We start from the raw sequence: 24,285 nt of genomic DNA, 5'->3' as shown, positions 1-24,285 counted from the left end.
TTCGAGTGACGCTCCTGTGACCGCAGAGCCGGCAGAAGCGCGTCCGAGAGCCCCAACATGAGCGAATCCGTCACTGAGACGCCGCCGTACCTATGCATATGAAGCACAAAGTAGCCATGACACGGCCGGGACGATAAGTATACAAGAGTCTCACTTAACTTCACTGATGGGTGCCAACGAGTAATGCCCCAAAGTCGAAGAACCAAATGAGATCTCGGGGCACAGAAACCCGCAACCAGGGTTAGGGCATGTCGGATAGGCGCCCACAATTTCCATCGGGCTACAGCATCCGATGTTCCATCCTACAGCAGTTGCAAGGTTTAATTAATCTCTCACAAGCACTGTACGAGTCTCTTTCATACGCCCGATAGAATTAGAGGGTTCCTGACATTTGGAAACATCGTCGAAAGACCGGACACATGTTAGCGCCGGTTTCTTGGAACGATCATTAATGAGGCATCCACGCAGTAGCAGGATCGGGACAGGCGGCAAGATATTGTCTTGAGCTGTAAATGTTACTATTACCGCCCAGTTGAAACCAGGGAATGATCATGTCCCTGGGCGATTCCCGAGCATCCAGAAGGCCGCGAGGACCGTTGACCGTTACTCCTTCTTTCCTCCCAAATAGCTAGCCCACCATTCCTCGAAAAGGCACTGGTCAAGGCCACCTTCGACCCCAAGGGCTTCGGTTTCTCGGGTGTCCAGATGGCAGTCCCGCGGTCGGCTAGCAGTTCCTGGACCTGGAGGGGGGTGGGTAACAGGAACGATGTGGCCATGGGGTAGTCCCAAGATCTTGGCGAAGATAAGACACATCTCGTACTTGGTGAACGGTTCGTGTGCCGAGTAATGCAGGATAGAAGGAACCGGCTTCTTGAGCGCTAACGGTGCACGAGTTTAATGGTAGTTCAGGCGTAACCCGTTTCATCTGCGACTCACCCGATAGGCGTACTAGGAATTTGGCGATATCGAGAACGTTGGTCGGGTATCTCGTCGCGTCGTGGTCCATCTTGTACTGCTTTCCTGACTGATCTTGCACGACGTCCACCAGGATGTTGACCGCGGAGTCCGAGTTCTTGGGAGCGGGTCCGTACCTTGGACTTCTTGAGAGATGCATCGAAGGAGTGAAGAAAAGATCGCGTACAGTACGGGCACTCTCAGGACGATAGTCTTTGCTCCTTCAACGCCCAAGACGGCAACCTCACCATCCCGTTTGGTGACACCATACAGGTTCAATGGGTTAGTGGGTGACGAGGGCTGATACGGTGGTGCTTGACCGTCGAACACATAGTCTGCGATGACGTCGTGAGGATCAGCCGCTCAGAGCCCAGCACGAGAAGGAGCCAACCAGTTGAGATGTAGACAAGGGTAAAGCCAAGCTGCTTTGAAAGCTGAGAAAGATGGCCAGGAACGCCCTCGTTAAGCTGAAGGTTGCAGAGTGGATCGGAGAACGGAGCGAGTTGAGCATGTCAATCGATAATAACGAGAAGGTTCACGTACAATCTTGCATGCGGCAGGATCCTTCCTCGGATATGGGGATTAGTAGAAGACATCGCTCAGGAGAGGGCAAACCGACTTTCTCAGCAACGTCAGGTCGACGTTCTGCTGCACAGTGGATGACCCCTGAATTCCCAGCAAAGTGTCAAGAGCGATGGGCGACAGACAGGCATGAGGTCGAATCCCCATTGACAACCTCAAAACTCACAGTCAGGCTTGAATTCAGAAAACTTTTTCTCTACTGCCTCCTTATCAGTCAAATCCAGTTTCTCAAGTCCTGGACCCGCTCGACTGAATGCCAAACCCAAAACATCAGCTTGAGCCTGCTCGAAAGCTGCCTTGACAGCTGATCCAAGTACGCCGGACGCGCCTTTTCCCCAGAGAAAGTGAGAAAGTGAGTACGGTTTCGGTAGGTAGCATTAGCGAAAGCCTGGTGTGAGCTACTGACCTGTGACGATAACCTTCATTTCTGATAAAATGAGAAAGACTTTGGGCTGAGAACCAGCGATCGTGCGGGTTGTGAGAACTGGAGAAGCCGAGAAGCCGGTGCATTGAACATCACGGTCCTGGCCCTTGCCGGCTGCGCTCGGGTACTCCGGACAGCGGTCCCGCTCTTTATTTAGCCTTTTCTTCCGCTTTTCTCTCTTGGTTCTCCCTTGCTCTTTCTGTGACTGCGAATTTTTCTTGGAGGAGGAAAGACTGTCTTCTGCTCCAAAGCCTTTCTGACTTCTCTCTTGCGGCTCGAGAGGCTTCGAAGAAATATTCTCTGGAATTCTGGGACCTTTCAAAATTCTTTCTTTGCATTTAGACTCCCTGCTTCAACGGACGAAAGAGACCGAAGAGGATTTTGGATTTTCTCATGTCATGGTGGTTCCAAACCCCATTATCTCTCCTCTCTTCTACTGCTCCTTTCGAAGGCTCATAGATCGCCCCGTCCTCTTGCATAAGCTTTTGGTACCTGTGCTGACAACAACACTTGCGAACTCGCCACCTCATAGTACTGGTACTTGAAGCAAGAACGCAAAGCTGCTCGCAGAACTCTTTGGGAACAGAGGTTTCGAGGACTCACCAACCCATGTCGAACGAGACTAATGAACTTATCGTGACCGAGCAGAAAAGGATCCGATTTCTTGGATATTGAGGCCAACCTTCCTTGAAGTCTGTTCTACTAGGTTCCACACTTTACAGCTGACCAGCGGGGGAAGCGGTATGTGAATTTATTCTGTACGTATATCTGCCGATTCTGCAATACGCCATCAAACTAATCGTCTTTCCGTACGAATTAATATAGACTTACCGCTTTCGTCCTATTGTGTCCTGCCCACAAGTCACGAAAACATCATCTGTTCTATCAAAGAAGTCAGCATTTGTGAAGGTGGACGTTCCGGTGTTCCTTTTCCATGGCGTATTCCGTGGCCTATGTTTGCCCCCAGTGGCCTGATCCACGCGACCGTGGTCTGGTCAAATGGAGGAACGACTTTGCTTCTTCCAATTCATACTGTTCTCATCGTCTCGACTTGTTCCAACGAGTGCAACTGCTTTAGGATGAGATATCTCCATCCATCTCTGCTTCGGCTATCGATGTCTTTCCCGGATTGGACCTTGCCTTCGAGATGTCCGTAGGCTTCTCGAGTTCGCCGTCGCTAGTGGTCATTTGTATCATTTCTTCTTCCGTCACTGGGTGGGTCTACTGACTACACCTAGCCCTGAACACGAAGAGGAGGGAGAGACTTCGAATGACGAGGGTAGACTTGTTCACAAGCAACTTGAGAATGCTACTCTCACTTGCGACTGGATGGTATTCGAATGAGAAGATCCCTATCCACCCCATGAATGGCTATGGTGAGCAATAAAACATATTTTCCCACTCTTTTACGACACTAACTGTTCCATCATTAAAGTCTACCGTTACAGCAAGGTTACTTGAATTGGAAATCTCTACGGTTTGTGCTCTCAAAGTATATCGAACCCCAAAACCTTACCCCAATGCTACCCGCTCAGCCGCCGATTGCGTAGAGGTTATAACTACGGGTCCAGCTCGATGGTGTACGCACCTGAAGGGTTGAACCCAAGCGTTCTACAACCTGGGAGAGCCTGGGAGCCTCGAGTCAATATCAGGCCGCAACTGGTCGGTACCCGCCAGTCCGTATATATCGGTTGTTATGGCGCTTGGTGCCTTTCGTTTGGTCAGGGCGTCCACGCGGCCGCTTTTCGACGATTCACCGACCTCTCAGAGCGTGAGGTTTCTCAACTCCCATTTATGGTAATCTCCTAACAGAACGCGGTGGTTAGAAGCAGTTTCTGGCCTTCGAGCTTTGGTAACTTCATCTCCAGGTCACCAGATGGAACCCCACTGCAGAAGAGCCAGGATTCTGATTCGCTGAGAATTTCAGACATGCTGGTTCCCCGCAAACCCTATGTCAACAGTCCCTGGTATTTTCCTTTGGAATGTTCCCCCACCATCAAGTCTTGAAAGCCGTGAGATGAATGACGCTTGCTTCCGACATTCAATTGATATCTTTGACGCTTTTTCCAGGAGAAATACGAGATTCTTCTGCGGCGAGGGATTTTTTCGTTCCCAAACTTTCCAATTTTGTTCTGGAAGTTAGAGCAACGGGGATTGGTCACCAGAGCGTCTGATCTACCTACCCAATATTGATTATCCCAGAAGGTTGTGAAGAAACGCCATTTCTGTTTTTGACAGAAGTACGATCTTGTACCACCACACGGATATATAACCTCGGCGTTCCAATAGCTACAAGCGGCTATTTGAGACTGCCTCCTACCCCGGTGAATATGCGTCGTCGTGCAATGACCGAATCGCACCCTTCTGGGCAAGAAACTGCCTCCCATATTACGCCTTGCATATACTCTCATGTGTCGACCTATAGGTGAGCATTCAACTTCAACGTCTCCAACTTAGTCCTTCAGCATTTTCTTACATTTATTCTAGATCGCTCCACCTTGAGCTACATCTCTATAGTCCCTCCCTGAAGGTCGACACACGAGGGCCAATAGCCGTCTTCAGCAACCACGACGACATAGGTGGCAAGGTTGTACTCGATTGCCCAGGTCACCAAACTGGCAAGCTCGCGCTGACGGTGAGGAATTTGAACACACCAATCGTCACGGTCCTCGCTCATAGCTATGGTCAGGTCGAAGGGTCGATCATCTACCCCATGCAATCCGACTCGCCGTATTCTGAAATCCGCAGACATGTCTTCTATTCCCACTCCCATGTCATCTCGGTAGCTTCAGAGGAGTCCAGTAGGTTCGCCTTCCGAGACGCCTTCATGAAGCGCCGGCCCAGTTCATCGAACCTCAACTTCAAGCCCGGATCAATAGAGCGATCGTTTCCCTTTCACTTTCCATTGTCTCAGGGCTCCCATCCCAAACAAGAGCTTCCGTCGACATTTACTTCGCAATGGGACGGCGAGAGGCCACTCGTCATGACCTCAGAAGTTTCCTACAAGATGATCGTTACTTGGGAGCCCGACTCTCTGAGCGATCAGCCGTCCCAGTACGTCCGAGCCCTTTGCGTTTCGTATTGCCTCAGAACTCAAATCCATCCGCAGACTTGAAATTCCCTTCATTCTCCAACAAGATGCTGAATTCCACTCGCTGGACAGCAACAGCACTGAGGATGCCTGGTTGGAAATCCCGCTACTAACTGAACGCCCGATGCCTGTCCGCCTTGCAGTACGTTAGCCCACCCTCTAACAAGGCCTCCCTTTCCAACAACCTATTTTTAGATCGCGCTACCATCGTCTACAAGCTTTTCCCGAAAGTCATCCGTTCCTTACTACGTCGTCTTCACAACAACACCCCGGTCACCTTCAACCGCAAAAGAAATCGCCGCAGATTCGACCATTTACGTCGCTCTAACCCGCCAGATTGTCATTAACGAACCCCAAACAATGATGCAACTCACCCCTCCGTCATCCCCCTCCACCTCCGAGGAAGGTGAAACCTCCCCTCGACGGCTGCTCCGAAGAGTAGCAAAATCCAGTCCTCGACTAAACCGAAAACGCCGGATCGACGAAATCTTCGACAAACCCCTCCCCGAGCTGCCCATGAAGGCCTGTTTCTCAGAATCCAAGACTATCTACAACGACTTCTTCGTGGGGTTCCCCAAGCGCCCACGACACCGATGTGAGAAGGGGAAGCACCCAACTCTAGCGGAGCAATCCGCTTTACCTGATGGCCTTCTCAAATCCAAGATCGCTCTTGATGCGGACATGCTTCCTTCCGTAGATTGGGTTGGTGTTAGTGTCAAGGTACGTAGGCGCTTCTGATCGATTCTGTCGACCCTCTCTGATCCCGACTGTCCCTGTCATCTTCAGTACTACCTTGAGATCTCTGTATCAATCGGCCAGGATGACTGGAGAGCCCGCATACCGATTCGTGTTTTCTAACGACCCCAGTGATGCCCTTTTTTTGCTTCCTCACCCATAGATTTCTCCAGCTTTCGACCTTCGTCTGTATTCTGCTTTCCTCTTTGCGCGCGCTCAGGTTTTGTTTTCTATAGTTATTGGTAATGTTATGTGTATTGTTGGAACAGCCCGCAGTGTCTGATGTAAATCGAAATGTATTGCATAGTCATCAACGTGTGTAAAATAGCATTTGGGTACCCACTGCATTACCGGCGGCCAGGTCTTCACCATTCATAATTGGGTGTGAACTTCCCATGCTGGTACAGGTCCGCGAGCAGCGACACCTATTCACGCCCAAGCTGACAGCCTGTGTATAGCAACGGATGGGAGCCACCATATGCATCAAACATATCACCGCATGGTATTAGCAATCTGTTCCAACTCTCGGGCGATCATGGTATTGGGGCACTTCCTCCTCAATTCCCTGTTCAGAAAAAGGCGCAGTCAGCCAACCAAACGTCTCCAAAATTACAGCCAAACCGTGACGTACTCCAATTTAGCCTTATCTCCCCGCTCCTTGCACTCTTTCCCTGCAAGGCGCCACTCCCCACACTCAGCATAGAGGTCAACCCGTTTGGGCGAATCACACTTCGCGACGTACCCCGCCGCCTCCTTCGCGTGACCTTGCTCGAGGAGGTGACGCACAAAGGGCTCGTAACCAATAGGACTGCGCTTCGACTTCGCGAAGGCGTCGAGCCCTTCGAAGTCTTTTGCCTCCGTGAGCGCTTTCATCTTCACGTACCAGAACCTGGACACATGAGAGAACGAGAGATGATGAAAGGAACCCATCAGGAATGGTAATTGCGGGGTATACTCCGGGATCGACGTACCGCTTGTCTGGAATCTTGAAGTCGCTCTTGAGCTTATCTGCTCTCTTGGACAACCCATTGACGAGGCAGGTCCTCAACGTTTCGTTCACGCTGAGGCCAAAGAAGGGAATCTTGTTGTCAGTCTCTGCCTCTAGTTGCTGTTGGAAAGCGAGAAGCCGGGCGTTTTCATCCATCATCTGTTCTCGTGTTTCAGATTCGTCCAAAGGGGATGAAGGGTCGGTAACTACTACCTTTGCTTCAAACGCTCTATCTTTGTCCTCTGAGAAGAATCGCCTTGCAGCTTTCACGGTCTCTAGCTTCGCTGCGGGGTCCTAGTCATCCATGAGAACCCGCACAATCATTTGCGTTCAAACAAGTAACCGTACCTTCATGGAGGCTGCTTCCTCCAGACAAAGAATCGCACTCTCGACTCTTCGATCTTCCGCATAATAGAAATCCCGCAACATCTCCCTGTTCTGTTCTCGTGCATATACCTCTAAAAGGCGTGTCGCAGGTGCGAGTTGTGCACCTCCATCTTCGAGCAGCCTGAAAAAGGATCCGAGGGGAAGACGTTTGTGAAGGTGCAAGAGAACATGATAAACTGAACAGAGAAGTCGTCAGAACCGCTGGCCAATGCACCCGGCGGAATGTATGACCTACCTAAATCAGTATCCCCACTGTCGACCGCTTTGATCAATGCCAGCTTGTCTTCTTTCATGTCCAATAAAAGTGGTACTTGGTCTGAGCCTTTGGACTCGTGATCCAGCAGCTAATACAAACGCAACAGGCACCGACCGAGAAGCCGCTGAGTACGAGGCACCGAAGATCATGGAGGTATTGGGAACACTGTACCTTGGTTGCCAATCCTCCTCTTCCCACTTCCCATGCTTTCTTGGCAATCTCAGCATAGCTAAAGTCTGCCCCTCCAAGCTGCTCAAACTTCTCCACTATCGCTCGACACACTTCTTCATCGGCGGCTATTACTGCATCTTTGCCCAATCCAGCAGCGACCGGTTTCGATCGCATGATCTTCGAGCAGGCCCAGTGTTTCAAGACTGTATCTGCTTTCAGAGAAAGGAAATTGGATATTCGAAGGGCGAGCAGGTGCATGTTGCGCGAGGTCAGCCGGTTGATGAGATGGGAAGGCGAAGCGTAGTTGTATCTATAGATAGGTCATGAAGCGGTCACTTTTCGCTTTTAACGGAAAGAAACTCACTGGGTGTAGGTCAGTGGAATCCCAACTTCGTAGAAGCGAACTGCATTCAGTACTTTCAGAGTCTGGCCCATGTTGACAAAGTCGGTTGGATTGTGGAAGTCCAAGAAGCCGCGACCAAACTTTGCGGCCTGGGGGCGCTGTCAGAAAATATTCCGTGCCGAGGAGAGTGTCAGGAAACGCACGTTGAGGAGGTTGCGTTGCCACTGCGGTTCCCATTCCTGCCCGGCGGCGTCAATACATTCGTCCACTGCCTTCGCGAGGTCAGGTCGTATCGAACGGATGCTCTCATCAGCCTTCGGGGAGCGCTTCGTAAAGCTATCCCATGCATCGTACAGGATTGCGGAAGGCGTCGTCGATCCGGGTCTGAAAATGGACATGGTAGTGGCTTCGAAGCCCACCAGGTTAGAGAGAAAAAAAAGGACGAAACTATTGGGATAAAGATACATACAAGGGACCTTTTGGATCAAGTCACAAACGTCGGAACTTGTGATACGAACACCATCCATTTCGGTCACAGCAAATGCTGAGCCAGAATAGAAGTACCTTCGAGGATGTCTGTGAGTATTGGTTTGTAACGCGAAGAGTGCAAGGCCTACTGCAGCGTGTCACCTGAAGGACCGACGAGAAGGACCAGGGAAGACCAAGCCACGATAATCGCGTCGTTCCCGCACCATTCCAGTTGCCTGATAGGACCTTCTCCCTCGACAACATGCGAGGTTTCGAATTCGGTAATATTACGATGGAAGTCACTCGAGACGACCCAGAGAGTCCCGTTAAACGTTAACAAAGCTAAAAATTTGCCATTTGGCGACGGTGAGATGTGAGTAAAGGGACCCCGAGCAATCCTCTGGTCGATGGATTCGAGGTTGTCAACGGTGTAGATCGTCTGGTCTACCGAGAGCAGCACTTCAACGTGTCGTGAGATGTTGAGATCTGGCGGGATGATTGACCATGCGTGAGGGGGTTCCGTCATTCCTGACGACCGAAGTTGTGTGAGCTTGGAGTAGCAGGAGCGGGGTAGAGATCGTACCAGGGTTAGCGAGGGTCAAGGGACGACCGCCTTCCCATCCTTTGACTTCCAACAGCGACAACGAGCTCGTGAGGGCGACGAGACCATTTCCATGGATTCGAGCGTCGATAACGCCTGTTTCCGAGGCGTCTGGTCCCAGCGAATGCTGCGTGTATTCCCCTTGGAGGTCGTATATCCGGTACACGCCTTCCTCATTCAGGACAACCAGTCTTTCGTCAAGGGTCCATCCAAACTTGACTATCCTCCCTTGGTCCCACTGTAGGACACAGTATTAGAGGGGAATTATTGGAGTGAAGGAGAGACCATCCACACTGAGCAAAAGCAAGCCTTCGCCGGCTGCAGAATAGACCTGGATTTGGGGTTTGGTGATTGCTGGCGTGAGTTGCCCGATAGCGAGGAGCTTCGTCGTGTCGCGCATTATGGCTGTCCGAGGTCGATGAGCGTCTGTTGGTCCATGGATATCCAAAACCACCCACCCAGGGGACCACCATACTGGCATCCAGCAACGATATAATCACCAAGGTCGGGTAGCTTTCCCGGGATCGAGTATAGCTGCTGGCGCCTGTAGAACGTATTTCCATCTCCTATTGGTTCCCATGATGCTGTTGGATGGCTCGCCATCGTCGTCGCGCGTTCGACACGATGGGTTTACGTCGAGGTCGAGGACAAGGGATGGTGGTGTCATGTGCGCGGCCCCTTGCGTTGATGGCGTTGATGGCCACCGCGAACGGCGTCGGGCAATTGAATGATTGCCGCGCGAACTTGTTCAACGTCGTCATCGTCGTCGTTGTGCGCAGCGTCGACCTCAACTCATGTGGGGCATTGCATATGTCCTGCTACTCCCAGTTCGATTTTACTTTGCTCTTTCGACGTCGTATATCCACCCTGATGAACACTTTCAAGGTCCAGAGGTCGTAGCAGGTGAGTGTCAGCTAATTAAGCAGTTTGTTGACCTCGTATTTACCCCGGGTAATACACTAGGCGAGCTGTTCAACTGGCACTCGCAACGTACTTGGGAGTTTACCTCGAACACACCGATTAGGAGCTTCTTTCCTCTATGGCTCACATACGGTCTACCCTTGAAGGCGGCGCAATGGCTATCGCCTGAGCCACTGACGCCCAGTGCTGCCTTTACCTTTCTGCGCCTGTCGTTTCTCGCGTTTTCGCTCTTGTTTGGTGAGTTCCCGTCGTTTCTAGCACGCAAAAATACTCAACTTTAGCAGAGGATTGGGCATTCTACAAACTAATCCCTGATTCTCGTCGGAAAGGCTGGGGATTAGCCCTGTTGGCGAGCAGCTATGTCACCTGGACGTTCCAAACGCACACGTTCTCCAACTCAATCGAAACGATTCTCGTGTTAACGGCGCTGGTTCTCATGCAACACATCAGAAGACGTAAAAGCGCACCGATATCCTCGGCCTTGCTTGGATTCGTTTGTGTCTTTGGCACTTTCAATCGAATCACATTCCCTGCGTTCATTGTCCTACCAGGACTTGGCATGCTTCATAAACTTTTGACGAGCCCTTCCACGTTCATTCCACTCACTCTAGCGGCGGCGATCACAGCGGCGTACGCTATACAGCTCGACACGGAATTCTACCAAGGAACGCAGCCGGTGATCACTCCACTCAACAACCTTATCTACAATACACAAACTTCAAACTTGGCCCAGCATGGTCTACATCCACGGATCACGCATCTACTCGTCAATCTCCCTCAGCTACTGGGGCCTGCACTCATACTATTCGTAATGTCTGCCTCTGGCCGATACTTGACTTCCCTGCCTATCCTTTCGGCCGTGTCAGGAGTCGCCGTACTCTCGATATTACCCCACCAAGAAGCTCGCTTCCTGATCCCTTGCGTCCCATTGATACTTAGCCAAGTATCTTTGCCGCGGTGGAAAGGCACATGGCTTGCTTCCTGGGTTCTTTTCAACCTAGCTTTGGGCATGCTCATGGGCGTGTATCACCAAGGTGGGATCGTCCCTGCCCAAGTTTTCCTCGGCACCCGTACGAACGCAACCGACATTCTGTATTGGAAGACCTACATGCCGCCCACCTGGCTCTTGGGACCACGGACGAAAGCAGTGGATATCGTTGATGTTCCATCGTCATTGAACGAGCTGGTGCCGGCCATCGAGAGGAAAGCCGCTAGATGCGGCCGAGAAGTGTACCTGGTCGCCCCACTATCAGCAACACAGCTGGATCCGTTAGTGGATGATCCTGGGAGGGGATGGAGCTTGGACCGTGTGTGGGTCACCAGAAGGCATCTCAATCTCGACGATTTGGATATCGGGGAAGAAGGGGCGATGGGTACGGTGGAGAGGGTGCTGGGAAGGAGAGGATTGGGAATTTGGAAGGTCAATTGGAGTTGTTGTTGAGATAAGTATTACGCCATTACATCTGGTACATTACTGCTACCACTCTCTAGTCCACTTTCTATGACGTTTATTTCTGTTCAACTGTCAAATGACCAGCCGAGGATCCCAAGTTAGGGGCTTGTTTGTTTTGCAAATGAGTGTGGGCCAAACATCGCGTCATGACTGACGGGCGATTTGGTGACGTGAAAGTCTATTTTTGGATTTCAAAATCTACAAGCTCCGTCGAGCTGTCAGTTTCCTCTTCCCATTGCCCTATAATTCATGTCGCCGACACCGTTTGGGCGTTTCTTCCTCTTCCTTTCTTTTCTTTCTTGCTAGTCGTCTGTAACCATGAAATTTGCACAGTGAGTCCCTTCCACTTTTCAAGAGTCCCCCAATTCGGCACCGCTCATGTCCGTCTCCACCTAGATATCTAAAAGATACCCAGGTACGAGAAAAAGAAGTCCCAGGAACGCCAGCTCCATGCTTAAGACTGTCCCCAGACCCCTGAATGGAAGAAAGCCTACATGTGCGTTGCTCGTTGCGTCGTCGGCGCGCCCGCTTTCGCCGGGGCCGCCTTTGTTGGCACCGAAAAACTCACGGAACCCACACAGCGACTATCGCGGGCTGAAGAAAAAAATCACCGCCATCCGACGCGCACAACAGGGCCAGCAGTTCAACATCGACACCGAGTCGCCAGATGAGGCTGGAAGCCAGACTCCCGACGCCCCGCCAGCAACTCCTCGCCCTTCCTTCAGTTCGTCGGTGCCCACGGAGGGTGTACATGTAACCCCCAGACCACCGACAAGGGAGAGATCTGAATCGACAGCGGTTCAGTCGCGCCCTGTAACGCCTCGGAACAAGAAAGGACTGACTATTTCGACGAGCGGGATTCACCACAACGAATCGGCCATCGCGGACAGTCCGTCTTTCACCAGGAGAAACACTGCAAAAACCGATGAGATCGCTCATAGCACTGGAGTAGATGGGCATACAATGCCTGAGCTCCCTCGGCGTCCTTCGTTGTTCTCGCGTGGTTCTTTTTCGGTGGCGAGGAGTATCTCTAGTCGTGGTGAGTCTCGAGGTCGGCGTTTACGTGTTTCCTTTTGACGTGAACCTTACAGGCGGTATAGCTGGACTATACAACAATGATAACGTCCGGCCTCTCAAACCGATGCCAATACACGAGCTTATGACCCACCTCTCACCGCCAGAGGTTGCATTTTTCATTTTACTGGACGCACAGCTGGACAAGGTCGAAGATTTCTACACGAGCCAAGAGAAAGAGGCACTGGAGAGGGGACGTATGCTACAGGAGCAACTGGCGGAATTGAAGGAGCATAGACGGCTATTCCTGGTATGTACTCTCCTCATTCCATGCTTCCCCCGTGTGCCTGTCGAAAGCTAATGTGTTCTATTCTTGCGTGTGGTTTAGGCCGCCCGTGCCAAGGTGCCTTGGGCTGCTGCTCTCGCTGCAGCGTTCCGGCCGAACAGGAAGCAACTCAAAGTTACGAGGACCATGAGTTTACAAGATGATAATAATAGGCCACCCAAGCGGTCGTCTAAATCGGTTCGTTGATCGAGCTTCCTTTTCCTATCCCTTGCGTTGTATTCAATCGATGGCATCGCTTCCGCCCAGGTTATTGACCGACTGTGGACGTCCCTCAAGTCGCTTCAGCAGTCAACAAACACAAGCCTTCGCCGGGAACCTTCCCAGATCTCCAGTCCCTGCGATATCCATGATGCTGAAGAGAAGTTCGATCCTACGCGCCTCTCACCCCCGGTCGGCAATCAAGACAAAGTTTCAGAGAGTGGGATTCGCTTCGCCGACACTAGGAGTACAGCCTCTGGTGCTTCTCCGCCCCGTTCACCGCTATCGCCGTCGTTTGGACCTGGTGCTGACAACTATCTCTACGCGAAGCGAAAGCTGAAGAAGGCTGTCATGGAGCATTACAGGTTAGTGCTGCTCCACTTTTTGAAAGGACGAATGGATGATCTTGACATGCCATTTCACTGGCAGGCATCTGGAACTGTTGCACAACTATCGCGTTCTCAACCTCACCGGCTTCCGAAAGGCGCTGAAGAAGTTTGAGAAAGTTACCAGGATCCCGGCTCAGGACCAGTATATGGCGGAGAAGGTGGAAAAGAGCGGGTTTGCTTCCGATAAGACTTTGAAGCAGCTGATGAAGGAGACGGAGGACATGTTCTCCATTTCCTTTTGTAAGTTTCGTCGTTTTCCCTTTGGAGTATCTGTGTTGACTCAGGCGATTGGTAGTCCATGGAAATAAGAAAAAGGCTATGAAGCGCCTACGAGGTGGTACTCGCGTCAAGAGTCACCATTTCAGCACCTATCGGTCTGGGTTCTTGATGGGACTGGCTATCCCGGCTGTCGTCTCTGGCTTATTCCATGGTATGTTCCGACAATCCAATTGCACCAATTGTCAATGAATTGACGCAATATATTTCTAGCCTTCCAAGAAGAAACGATGGAAGCTATGCCAGGTTGGGAAGCACTCATGATGGTCTACGCGATTTTGTTGGTTCCTACGCTGTTCGCTACCGTCGTTGGTCTCAATCTCTTGGTGTGGGCACGGTCCAGGATCAACTACGTCTTTATCTTTGGTATGTTCGCCCCCTGGCTTTCTAAACATTGTCACAATTGACTGGGTACCATAGAGCTCAATGTCGCCACTTGTCTTGATTACCGGGAATACTTCGAGGTAAGGTGCTGTCAGATAAGATTTGTTCTTGCAATGCCAATACGCTTCGTAGATTCCGACCATACTTCTGTCCCTGTTGGCGTACGCTTTCTGGCTATCATTCACGATGGTTGGATATCCAACAATCTCACCGAGTTTATGGCCTCTGGTCTGGTTGGGTGCTGTTGCGCTAGTGATGTGGAATCCCCTTCCCATCTTCTTCCGTCCCTCACGCTACTGGTTGACACGAATGGTCGGACGGCTCTTCCTTTCTGGTACAAGGCGCGTCGAGGTAGGTACCCATGTCAATATCTCAGCGCCTGGTAAATGACTGATTTCTTCTCCAGTTCACAGACTTCTGGCTCGGCGATCAATTCTGCAGTTTGGTGTTTACACTTTCGAACATGTACTTCTTCGGATGTGTCTATGCGGATGGCTTTACCTCAGAATGGAAGAAGTGTAGTTTGGAGTCGAAATATTGGCCGGTTGCCTACATTCTGGGAACCCTTCCGTTTATTATCCGTTTGGTGCAGAGTATCAAGCGTTACTTTGATTCTGGGCTTGCGACGCACTTGATAAACGTAAGTGCTATGGACCTTTGCTATCATGAATTGGTATTGATATAACGTTCTCCAGGCTGGTAAATACGGCTCGGGCATCTTGATGTTCCTGTTCTATAATCTGTGGAGACACCATGGTATGTACAGTACGTCAGCGTCGGTGGTTCGTCGAGCTCATGGCGGTCGTCAGGCACGGAAAGAACTGGTCCCTTCTTCGCGTTCTACTGCTTCTTGTCAGTATCGTACGCGATCTATTCTCTCACTTGGGTTCGTCATATCTCGATTCCACATATCATTCTTCTCAAATACTGATGATGTTTCTCCATTCATATAGGACTTCCTGATGGATTGGTCCGTGCTGCGACTCCGCTCGCCCCACGTTCTCCTTCGCCCGGATCTTGTCTACTCTAATCACGTTTCTGTACGTTGTCGTCGCTCTTCATTTCGAAGCCCCACTGACTTTTGGGTTGGATTTCAGTTATATTATCTCGCTATATTATCCAATATCTTATTACGGTTTACATGGGTCATCTACCTGCCCTCGGAGGGCCCTGATATGTTCCTCAGGACGTTCATTGTGGCCATTCTCGAGATGCTCAGGAGATGCCAGTGGAACTTTTGTGAGTCTTTTTATTGTCAATCAGTGAGAGTTGCCACTTATAGGGATGGGTTCAGATCGATTGGAGAACGAACACCTCGGTAACATGGATCAGTACCGTGTCACGAGGGAAGTTCCTCTCCCGTACCTCTTCGATGACCCTCACCAAGACGACCGCGATGAGGATGACGATGAAGATGCCAAGAACTGAACGGTCACGGTTTGTTCTACAACGCTCCGGCTCGACGGTCACACGAATACCCACACCATCTGGAAGTCTAATCCTATCTTACATTGGTCCTTCCCTTCCTTTTTTACACATAGACTAGACAAAATAGATGCCACCCAGGCACACGACTCTCCCTTTCTCTTGTCGCTCTCTTTCTCTCCCTCCGTTCCTTTCTTGTCTCCCTCCCTTGTCTCGGTTTCTCTCCCACTTTTCCATTTATCTACCTATCCTCTTTTTATGCATCCGTCCATCGCTCTCGTTTTGTCATCCTACTCTTTGACATTGTGTATTATTTATAGGAGGTTTTCTACATCTGCTACTACTCGTTTGTATCATAGACTTTTTCTTTATTTCTTGTCGCTACTTTTGTGTCATGCATAGGTCATCTTGGAATGTAGTCCGATTTCTGTGCTGGAGGATTTCATTTGCATGGATGCCGCCAGCCAATCTGTGGTGCGGGAAGGCCCTGAAACTTGGGGTACCGCTTAGACGCCCACCAGCCAGCAGCCCATAAGCGCGCAATCAGTAGGCCGGACCGGAGCCGGAGGTTCCGGGATTGGTTCTCACGCGTTTGCCAAACAAAGGTCGACTGGCAACACTTCCACCCAAATTTCTACCTACCGCAGTCGAGTTGAAACCATGTCATGCAGTTCGCGCTCCTGCTCGCCTGTGAGCGCGCAAAATCACAGAATGGGCTAAACGACTGGGAAATCTGGCGGTTTCGTGGCCGAGAGTTCGGGGTTTCTGTGGCGTAAAAGTTAAGCACCGGCCCAATTCAGAAAGTGTGGTTGAGAGACGAAGCTTCGCTATCGATAGAAGGAAGGCGATTCACATCGGACGATAGTAAGTTTCTCACTGTGCTTTACGTGTCAAGCATTATGAACGCATCGTAACAGGTTCTGAAAAGGGTACGAAGGTGTGATATAAGTAGACGTCTCAGGAGACGTCTGTCGTTTACGTTCCCCTTTTTGTGGTCTAGTCGACTGTCAACAGGCCCCGCCGGTGCTCTGTGGGTCTACTATTGGTGCCTGGTATTTGAAATTGGACGGTCTGCGATTCTACTTGGTCTTGAATCGCGAGCCTGTGCTCACCGAGTTTGACGAACGAGCTCAGGTTCCAAGTGGTTTGGTTGGAAACTCGGTGCTGTCGGCTAGAACTGCTATTCTATCTCGCTTAGAGGCAGGACTGCTTCCGACTGTTGCAGCGGGAAGGTACAGTGGTTCTCTTCACATTCCCCACCTATTCGTGACTCAACCTCTTTTCCTTTCCTCCTTTCCCTGCGCCTCAGGCCTTCGTGTTGTCGCCACTTGAACTGAATTGCAACCCTTCAGTTCAGGAATGAGCTCAGAACGACAGTCGACGCCGGAGATTGCGACGCCTCGCGACGACGGGAGCGATCGCCTAGTGCAACTCCCCAGAACCTCGGGGGTGGATTCGTCGTCGCAGACGATTGCCCAAGATGCTTCATCACCCAGGTGCAGCGAAAAAGATCCTGAAGTTCTTGCAGAAGTTGTTCCCAAGGATTGCGGTGACGATATCTGTGACGACTGGGACAACGATCCAGACAATGCTAGGAATTGGAGTAGGAAGAAAAAGTGGACGGCGGTATCCATTGTAAGTTGTAACGCTTGTGTTCCTTTCCTTCCCGTTTCATTGACCTTGGAGCTGTTAGGTGGCCTTCTACTGTTTTGTCACCCCATTATCGAGCTCGATGATGGCCCCCGGGTTGCCCCAGATTGCAGAACAGTACGGGATTACGAATTCGACGATGTTGGGGTTGACTTTGAGCATATTCCTTCTTTCTTTCTCACTTGGAGTACGCTTCGGTTTCTGCTCGAGAAGTTTATTGGTTTAATTGCGAGCTTCTAGCCTTTAATCATGGCTCCCTTATCCGAAATCTATGGGAGAACATGGGTACGCAGGTTTCTGTTCGCCGAGTCATGTCTGCCATCTAAGTTTTGCCCTTCCCAGATTCTTCACATATCCAACCTGCTCACATTGGGCTTCAATCTTGGGTGCGCCTTTGCTCCAAATACTGCGACGTTACTCGTGCTTCGGCTCATAGGTATGACGCGCTTCCAACATCACGAGAAGCCGACGGCCAAGTTAACGCATCTTCTTCGCAGCTGGGTTCTGGTCAAGTGCCCCTGTGGCAATAGGTGGGGGAACCATCGGCGACCTGTTCGATGAGTCAGACCGCGCTTCTGCGATGGCACTATTCAGTGTGGGGCCCCTGTTCGGTCGGTTATCTTTTTGTCTGGATACACAAACATTGGGGTTTTTACACGAACTCGACAGGCCCGGCAATTGGTCCAGCAGCAGCTGGTTTCATTGTTCAAGACGTAGGGATTAAATGGGTATTCATTATCATTGCCGGTGCGTCGTGCCTCCCATGCTACTCCGCACGGCCTGGAACGACGCGTCAATTTTTGCAGCCACCTCTGCGGTAGCTGCTGCCGTTGGTATTCCGCTCCTGCGCGAAACGTATGCTCCAGTCATACGAATGCGTAAAGCCAGAAATTCCCCGGACCCTCAGGCAGCTACTGAGAACCTTCTCAAACAGATTGGCACCCTGGAGGGTTCGAAAGCGCGTATTATATGGGTTAACCTTTCGAGGCCTATGGCACTGCTGTTTGGTAACTTCATTTGCTTCATTCTGAGCTTATACATGGCTCTGTACGTCCCTCTGTTTAACGCGCCTTAACTGTCAGTTTAGTGATGATCCCATTCTCGCCCTCGCAGGAATTATGGTACGCTTCAAGTCAATCGTCCTTTGGACAAGATGCTCACGCTGAATTTATCACTGAAAGGCATCTATTATTTGATGTTCGCGACCTTTGCTCGTTAGTATTTCTTTACCGTGGACCTATCATTGTTGCTAAGCGGCTTCCTCCAGAGCTCTTCCGCGATGTCTATGGTTTCGAGCCTGGCGTTGGTGGTCTCTCTTACCTAGGACTTGGCCTCGGTTTCTTCGCAGCCACCTTCATTGGTGCATGGCTCTCTGATGGGATGTATCGCAGAGTACGTCATGGAATTCGTTTCAATATCACGACGCTTAACACGAGGCTCGTTTCCGTCCAGTTCGCAAATAAGAACGGTGGTAAAGGTACGCCAGAGATGCGCATGCCAGCGCTCTTTGTCGCAGGCTTGATTACCCCTGTTGGTCTTCTGTGAGTTAGTCGCAACTTGGCTGGCAGCTAGCCACTCAACGGAGCTCAGGTGGTATGGGTGGTCGGCGCATGCTAAGCTCCATTGGATGATGCCTATTACTGGCACCTTTATTTATGGATTCGGTGGGTAATGTTGCAACTCCCCGTGTTCCAAGCCTAATACGCTACAGGCCTGATGACTGCATAGTAAGCTGCCTCAGTGCCGAGCGACTGATCCCGCAGGCTGACCGTCGAGTTCTGTTAAGCCTGCCGATTCAACTATACCTCGTGGATGCGTTCACTTATGCAGCCAGTGCAACTGGAGCAGCATCGGTAAGCTAATGTATTTCCTCTACCCTCTGGAACTTTCCAATTGACATTCGCTATCACTATTTTTCAGGTTTTTCGCTCGTTGCTCGGCTTCGTATTTCCCCTCTTTGGGCAAAGGATGACGGATACTCTGGGCCTTGGACCCGCGAATACTGTACGTGGTCTACTTTATTAGCTTTGGCGATTTCGTTGAAATTTATCGTTCGTAGCTTCTGGCGGGGATCGCCATAGTGGTTGGTATTCCGTTTCCAATCTGGATTTACTACAAGGGTGCAGCTATTCGCGAAAAGTCCAATGTCAATCGATAGAGGCTAGGACTATTTTCAAGCGTTCCGGAGTACTCAATAAACACACGAACTTTCCACTGGATGCAGGGGAGTGAGTGGCCTCTCGAGGCCCCAAGACGGCAAACCTCTAGAAATACTCCCCAGGCTTCTGATGCCCGGGTGATAAGGCTGGAGGTATGGAGGTATGCATAGGTATGCAGCTTCACGCCGTTTCGCACTGGAGGCCCACATGGTCCTTGTGAACTAACCAATGTCCAAGACTGAGAAATTTCCATTGAATTTCCAGCAAAATTCCCCACCACCGGCGAATATTTATTGAAGGTCCCTTCCATCAGGAATATTCAAGACAATGGCTTCACCAAAATTAGTCTCTTGCGGCATCTCGAACTCCACATGGAACGCAACCGTCCGACATGCCTGGGACTGTGGGTGAAACTGCCGGGAGGTCGGGAACGAGGATGGGAGTCCGTCGAAGGCGATGTAACCCATTGTTACTTTCAACGTTAACAGTGGCAGACGGTGATGCCTACCCGCTGCCTGGGGTTTCGACTGTTGTGGGATGATCTACGCTAGAGTAGTACTTACTCATATTTCTGACTAGCAGGGCGTGCGCAGGCTGCTACATGCGCTTCTGTTTGGTTAGTTCGGATAATGATCTCCCTGCATTCCGTAGATCTTTGTCTACCAGAGTCTCCCGTCTATCGGAGGGTCAGCTCTTCTTTTCGTTAGCCAGAAATTGCCCCGTGACGACTGGGTACCACCAGTGGGCTTTCCGTTACCGGGCTCTCATCATGGCACCACAGTCTGCAAAACTATATAACATGGAGTACGTCTCTCATCCAGACGGTATTCCGAGTTCTAACCCTCAATATGTTTCGTCCTGCCTTTCTAGCCGTTGTCCTCGCTGTATTCGCTGCCCAGTCGGCGGTCGCTGTCATCCCAGTTGGGGGTCTCTGTAGGTTTATCTGCACATCCGTCCGCCCAGTGTTTGTCCGACAAAGAGTCTGACCCCTTGTTGTGTACAGGCGTTGGTATTGCTGGCCCAGTGAACGACACCTGTACGTCACGTATGCGTTTACCCATGCCTGCTCAACCGTCCTCGGTATTACTCTAGGTGTGGAAGGGAGTATCTGTTGCAACGTTTCGCCCGATAGGTCTTTGTAAGTGCTGCTTCAACTGACTTCGACACTGTTCGTCATATATCAATGTCGACCTCGACATCATAGGTGCACTCAAGTTGAAGAGGGAGCAGAATGCCCTCCCAAGGTCATCGAAGAAAACGGATTATGTGCGTCCACATTTACTCTTTCCCAGCCAAAACTAAATCCAATACCGTGGCAGGCGCTGGGATCGCAGGACCCTCCGAGGTTAGTTTTATCCTGCGTTGAAGGAGACGGTGAATCTGAAAGGCGCTCTAGTACCCTTGCATCCCCGGTACTGTTTGCTGCAATATTAGCCCTGATAATTCTCAGTGAGTATACCTTCATGCTGCAAGTCTGAACGACGTTCTAATTGGCCAATCCGACGAAGGTGCCTCCCGCGGTGTCGCTGAGTTCCACGGGGGACGGCAATACAGAAGCCTTAGGCTGACGTTGACGACATACAACAATGATAGCACCCGTATTAAAGTTGAATACGAACTGCTTCCCAAGAACCCATTTGAAGTTAGCAGGGTCATTGCTGAATTGATCCGCCAAACCCCCATGTTCCTATACGAGTCAGCCTTCTTCACTCCTGCCATAAAGCAGAACAAGGATGAGCACCCCACACCGGATTAAACTCGCAATTAGAGACGTATCCCGTGCTACTCTGAGTTCCGACAGTCACGGCTTCCAGTCCCCGGGTACGTTTCTTGGAGAGGGTATATAATGAAGTCTTCGAATTCGCATTTCTCACCCAACCTTCATCGGCCATGGTCCGTCACCTCTTGCTCCCCGTTCTTGTAACAGTCCTTACGGCCCGTGAGGCTTTCGCTGCCATTCTTGTCGGTGGTCTCTGTGAGTTAACCAGTTCGCCTTGGGCGCCAGTTGGGCGCTTATAGCGTTTGCTCTTCTCTTCGTCCAGGTGCCGGAATCGCCGGTCCAGTGAATGACACCTGTAAGAAACCTGTACAATTCTGCATCAGCGTGCAATAATTTGGATCTACTACGACAGGTGTAGAAGGCAGTACCTGTTGTGAAGTCTCTCCCGACAGGTCTTTGTGAGTAGCCTCAATGGTTTCCCTCAACCAAGCCCGTTAACGCCAAGAACCAACTATGTGAATTCGTCCCACCATTTCAGATGCACAATTGTATCGAAAGAAGGGAAATGCCCGGATAGGTTCATTGAAGAATGCGGGTTATGTATGCAACCCCACATCCGCTGTATCTCAGATATTCAGGGCTGATAGTACTAATTCTGCAGGTGCCACTGCATTTGGAGGGCCAGTCAAGGTGCGTGAATTGATAATAATCAAGCATATGACTATACCCATAGTCTGGGTTTCCATAGGATGCACTCTGCATTGCTGGTACCACCTGCTGCTATGTATATGTGGATGTCGGCTTGTAAGTTGGCATTTAGACATCCGCGGCTCTCCCTGCACTCGCTGACTATTGTCGACAACAGGTGCTTGCGACCAGAGCAGTGCAATAAGCAGGGGTGGCCAAGGCCCTTGTGAGCCCTCGAACCGCCGGAGGCTTGACTATGCCCATTCGTTCTTAGGTCTCTGTGAATATACTCCAAGTGCCAGTGACTACTCAGGGCGACAACTACAACATCCCACTCAATTTCAATTTGAATGTGATCGGCCTACTAGTACGGCCCCCGTTGGATTCTATGGCTTCCTCTCCTCAATGAGTTGATCCGCCATACCCCCACGCTCGTCAAAGAACCGCCCTTCTTTACTTCTCCCACTCAGTACAAGGACGACCCCCACGTCGGATTAAACTCGCCGCTAGAGATAGATCTCGTGTTACTCTGTGTTCCGACAGTTGACGGTTCATGGGTACGCATCTGCGAGGGGGTATATAATGAGTGAGGTCTTCGGACGTCTGGATTCTCATCCAACCTTCATTAACCATGGTCCGTCAGCTCTTGCTCCCCATTCTCCTAGCAGCCCTTGTGGCTCGTGATGCTCTCGCCGTCATCCCTGTAGGTGGCCTCTGTGAGTGAACATGACACCGTTAACGGGCCGGGCGCTTACCCTTCGTTCCAGGTGTCGGCATCGCCGGACCAGTAAAAGACACTTGTAAGATAGCCACACAATACTGCATCAGCAGGCACTAACACGAGCCCAACTGCGACAGGCGTGGAAGGCAGTGTCTGCTGCAACGTCTCTCCAGACAGGTCTTTGTGCGTAGCATGATCCTCCCCACTCTCCAACGGCTGACTCTTGATTTTGTTCCAATGCTACAGGTGTACGATTGTACCGAAGGGAGGGAAATGCCCTGACAAGTTCATTGAAGAAGGCGGATTCTGTATGTGACCCCAGCGACCTGTATCTTTCAATGCCGACTGATGGTTTCACAGGTGCTGGAATCGCAGGACCAGTTAGGGTGAGTGGACTGATAATGATCAAACATACAGGCATACCCATAGCTTCTATAGGATGGAACCTGTATTGCTGGCACCAGTTGCTGCTACGTATACCCTGACCTTGGGCTGTAAGTTCATATTCACTTCGATTTTTCCCTGCACTTGTTGACCATCTTCTGTAACAGGTGCCTGTCACCAGAGCGCTGCGGTAAACCCGGCTTCCCAAAGCCTATCGAGCCAAAGAGCGATTAAGGGTGTCCATTCGTCCTTCCTAGTCCTCAGAGAATATACGCGATTCGTAATTACCCTCCCTCGCCTCACGATTGCCTAAGCTCCTCCTCCACCTTATCCGCCATCTCCCCAAGCGTCTCAAACCTCCACGTCCAAATCTTCTTCGCCTGACCACCCGCACCAGGGAGCTCGTTGCACGTTACCGCCGACTGCCTATCAATCCACACACTCTTGGTCCCGAGCCGATTGGCTGGAACGTGGTCGTGGGGTAAGCTCTGGGCAACGATGAGCACCTTCTCTTTGATATCCTCCCCTTCTCCGAGGCTTCCACCAAGGAGATCGGGGTGGGATTTCGCGTAGTCCAGTAGGGCTTGGAACCCGCCTAGAGATGGCTTGTAGCACCCCGTATCCTGCGCGGTGGCGAGGACTGTGAATGGTGAAGCCGAGTTGGGACTCGTAGCCTGCGGATGCCAGAACTTGTTAGGGTTGTTGGTGGGGTAGAGGTATGGCTCCAAAACCTCCTTTGTAGACGGAAGACTTCCGGTGGAAAGAACAGCATGAGTGAACTGGAATGAACCCCGATCCACGTTCGACAAGACGACAAGCTTGAAGTGTTTGGAGAGTCGCTTGAGGGCGTCGGTTGTATCAGGGAAGATCGGCCAGTTCTTAACCGAGTTGCCAAACGCGGTGTGGGGATTGGATTCGCTTGATGAGGCGCTTGTTCCTGCGTCTGCAGAGGTAGAGGCGCCCGTGGCGCTAGAGCCACTAGGTGCCTCTCCAGCAACCTGATGACCGGCATCCAAAGTCGCCGCCTGAGTGTCCTGCGAAGAGAGAGCCTTCAACCTCTGTTCGAGGACTTCATGAACTTTTGCCAGTAGCTCCGAGTATGGCATCTCTGGAAACTGGGTCTGCAAGTCTGTCTCGACAGCGCCAAAGGCTTGCAATGCTTCCTTCCTAGACCATTTCTTCGCCACTTCGAATTTGGAGAATAAAGGCTGTAGGGCGTCGTAGATCCCACTTTCCCAGTCCTTTGTGACGATGGCAATAGCATTTAAGCTTTAATCCTCGTGAGATAAGCGAAGCGACATACCATTAACGTCCCATAGACGTCGAAGATGAGGATCTTTCTATCGGTAAGTTGGCCATTATCGGGGGTAGACATGATGTGCAGAGATTTGAAGAGATCGAGACAAATTGTTCAAGATTGGGGTATCCTGGTTACTCGTAGATGGATGATTGCAGTTCGAGTCAGGCGAAGACTTGAGGGACCGAAACCGAACGCATGGTGCGAGGGGTCACCGGGTGAGCCTGTGACGTCAGTGGTGATTGACGAAACGGCCCGGAG

General features: G+C 51.0%; 10 protein-coding genes across 10 annotated transcripts; 7 read left to right on the top strand and 3 right to left on the bottom strand.

Moving 5' to 3' along the window:
• Positions 1 to 603: 603 nt before the first annotated feature.
• Positions 604 to 1,961, bottom strand: CC1G_03549 (NAD dependent epimerase/dehydratase; the record flags this gene model as incomplete). The annotated part of the gene is made up of 8 exons (XM_001832483.2): positions 604 to 878; positions 937 to 1,091; positions 1,142 to 1,289; positions 1,346 to 1,421; positions 1,498 to 1,518; positions 1,574 to 1,620; positions 1,703 to 1,864; positions 1,943 to 1,961. The coding sequence occupies 8 exons, from the start codon at positions 1,959 to 1,961 to the stop codon at positions 604 to 606; spliced, it is 903 nt and encodes a 300-aa protein (XP_001832535.2).
• Positions 1,962 to 4,305: 2,344 nt separating this feature from the next.
• CC1G_03548 (hypothetical protein) lies at positions 4,306 to 5,909 on the top strand (the record flags this gene model as incomplete). The annotated part of the gene is made up of 6 exons (XM_001832482.2): positions 4,306 to 4,385; positions 4,448 to 4,595; positions 4,650 to 5,014; positions 5,070 to 5,193; positions 5,247 to 5,771; positions 5,838 to 5,909. 6 exons carry the CDS (start codon positions 4,306 to 4,308, stop codon positions 5,907 to 5,909), a joined length of 1,314 nt encoding a protein of 437 aa, XP_001832534.2.
• A 486-nt stretch (positions 5,910 to 6,395) lies between these two features.
• On the bottom strand, positions 6,396 to 9,603 carry CC1G_03547 (vacuolar protein sorting 16; the record flags this gene model as incomplete). Its single annotated transcript, XM_001832481.2, has 12 exons — positions 6,396 to 6,675; positions 6,758 to 7,068; positions 7,123 to 7,337; positions 7,397 to 7,505; positions 7,589 to 7,898; positions 7,953 to 8,080; positions 8,135 to 8,337; positions 8,401 to 8,495; positions 8,549 to 8,927; positions 8,983 to 9,238; positions 9,293 to 9,405; positions 9,459 to 9,603. 12 exons carry the CDS (start codon positions 9,601 to 9,603, stop codon positions 6,396 to 6,398), a joined length of 2,544 nt encoding a protein of 847 aa, XP_001832533.2.
• An 84-nt stretch (positions 9,604 to 9,687) lies between these two features.
• Positions 9,688 to 11,362, top strand: CC1G_03546 (GPI mannosyltransferase 4; the record flags this gene model as incomplete). The annotated part of the gene is made up of 4 exons (XM_001832480.2): positions 9,688 to 9,796; positions 9,829 to 9,903; positions 9,964 to 10,158; positions 10,203 to 11,362. 4 exons carry the CDS (start codon positions 9,688 to 9,690, stop codon positions 11,360 to 11,362), a joined length of 1,539 nt encoding a protein of 512 aa, XP_001832532.2.
• Positions 11,363 to 11,692: 330 nt separating this feature from the next.
• CC1G_03545 (EXS family protein/ERD1/XPR1/SYG1 family protein) lies at positions 11,693 to 15,409 on the top strand (the record flags this gene model as incomplete). Its single annotated transcript, XM_001832479.2, has 18 exons — positions 11,693 to 11,706; positions 11,771 to 11,789; positions 11,845 to 11,870; positions 11,956 to 12,413; positions 12,466 to 12,698; positions 12,777 to 12,911; positions 12,981 to 13,297; positions 13,362 to 13,561; positions 13,617 to 13,751; positions 13,811 to 13,963; positions 14,018 to 14,061; positions 14,114 to 14,332; positions 14,388 to 14,621; positions 14,677 to 14,737; positions 14,839 to 14,867; positions 14,935 to 15,021; positions 15,079 to 15,220; positions 15,276 to 15,409. The coding sequence occupies 18 exons, from the start codon at positions 11,693 to 11,695 to the stop codon at positions 15,407 to 15,409; spliced, it is 2,640 nt and encodes an 879-aa protein (XP_001832531.2).
• A 1,356-nt stretch (positions 15,410 to 16,765) lies between these two features.
• On the top strand, positions 16,766 to 19,214 carry CC1G_03544 (hypothetical protein; the record flags this gene model as incomplete). The annotated part of the gene is made up of 16 exons (XM_001832478.2): positions 16,766 to 17,041; positions 17,100 to 17,243; positions 17,297 to 17,341; positions 17,399 to 17,492; positions 17,554 to 17,667; positions 17,726 to 17,803; positions 17,863 to 18,103; positions 18,170 to 18,177; positions 18,238 to 18,270; positions 18,324 to 18,448; positions 18,509 to 18,597; positions 18,647 to 18,720; positions 18,768 to 18,783; positions 18,843 to 18,909; positions 18,977 to 19,060; positions 19,116 to 19,214. 16 exons carry the CDS (start codon positions 16,766 to 16,768, stop codon positions 19,212 to 19,214), a joined length of 1,587 nt encoding a protein of 528 aa, XP_001832530.2.
• A 770-nt stretch (positions 19,215 to 19,984) lies between these two features.
• Positions 19,985 to 20,971, top strand: CC1G_03543 (hypothetical protein; the record flags this gene model as incomplete). The annotated part of the gene is made up of 8 exons (XM_001832477.1): positions 19,985 to 20,039; positions 20,086 to 20,148; positions 20,219 to 20,251; positions 20,308 to 20,353; positions 20,420 to 20,481; positions 20,535 to 20,560; positions 20,612 to 20,664; positions 20,809 to 20,971. The coding sequence occupies 8 exons, from the start codon at positions 19,985 to 19,987 to the stop codon at positions 20,969 to 20,971; spliced, it is 501 nt and encodes a 166-aa protein (XP_001832529.1).
• Positions 20,972 to 21,105: 134 nt separating this feature from the next.
• CC1G_03542 (hypothetical protein) lies at positions 21,106 to 22,031 on the top strand (the record flags this gene model as incomplete). The annotated part of the gene is made up of 8 exons (XM_001832476.2): positions 21,106 to 21,190; positions 21,258 to 21,290; positions 21,388 to 21,393; positions 21,474 to 21,535; positions 21,597 to 21,625; positions 21,669 to 21,739; positions 21,801 to 21,848; positions 21,919 to 22,031. The coding sequence occupies 8 exons, from the start codon at positions 21,106 to 21,108 to the stop codon at positions 22,029 to 22,031; spliced, it is 447 nt and encodes a 148-aa protein (XP_001832528.2).
• A 222-nt stretch (positions 22,032 to 22,253) lies between these two features.
• Positions 22,254 to 22,961, top strand: CC1G_03541 (hypothetical protein; the record flags this gene model as incomplete). Its single annotated transcript, XM_001832475.1, has 7 exons — positions 22,254 to 22,338; positions 22,390 to 22,422; positions 22,481 to 22,526; positions 22,590 to 22,651; positions 22,704 to 22,729; positions 22,782 to 22,837; positions 22,895 to 22,961. The coding sequence occupies 7 exons, from the start codon at positions 22,254 to 22,256 to the stop codon at positions 22,959 to 22,961; spliced, it is 375 nt and encodes a 124-aa protein (XP_001832527.1).
• A 65-nt stretch (positions 22,962 to 23,026) lies between these two features.
• CC1G_03540 (haloacid dehalogenase) lies at positions 23,027 to 24,102 on the bottom strand (the record flags this gene model as incomplete). Its single annotated transcript, XM_001832474.1, has 2 exons — positions 23,027 to 23,968; positions 24,031 to 24,102. 2 exons carry the CDS (start codon positions 24,100 to 24,102, stop codon positions 23,027 to 23,029), a joined length of 1,014 nt encoding a protein of 337 aa, XP_001832526.1.
• Between the last annotated feature and the right edge of the window lie 183 nt (positions 24,103 to 24,285).

This window comes from Coprinopsis cinerea (assembly GCF_000182895.1).
Source record: "Coprinopsis cinerea okayama7#130 chromosome 9 map unlocalized cont3.9, whole genome shotgun sequence".
NCBI lineage: Eukaryota > Fungi > Basidiomycota > Agaricomycetes > Agaricales > Psathyrellaceae > Coprinopsis > Coprinopsis cinerea.
The sequence above is the reverse complement of the archived record's forward strand: the minus strand, read 5'-3'. Positions and strand labels throughout refer to the sequence as shown.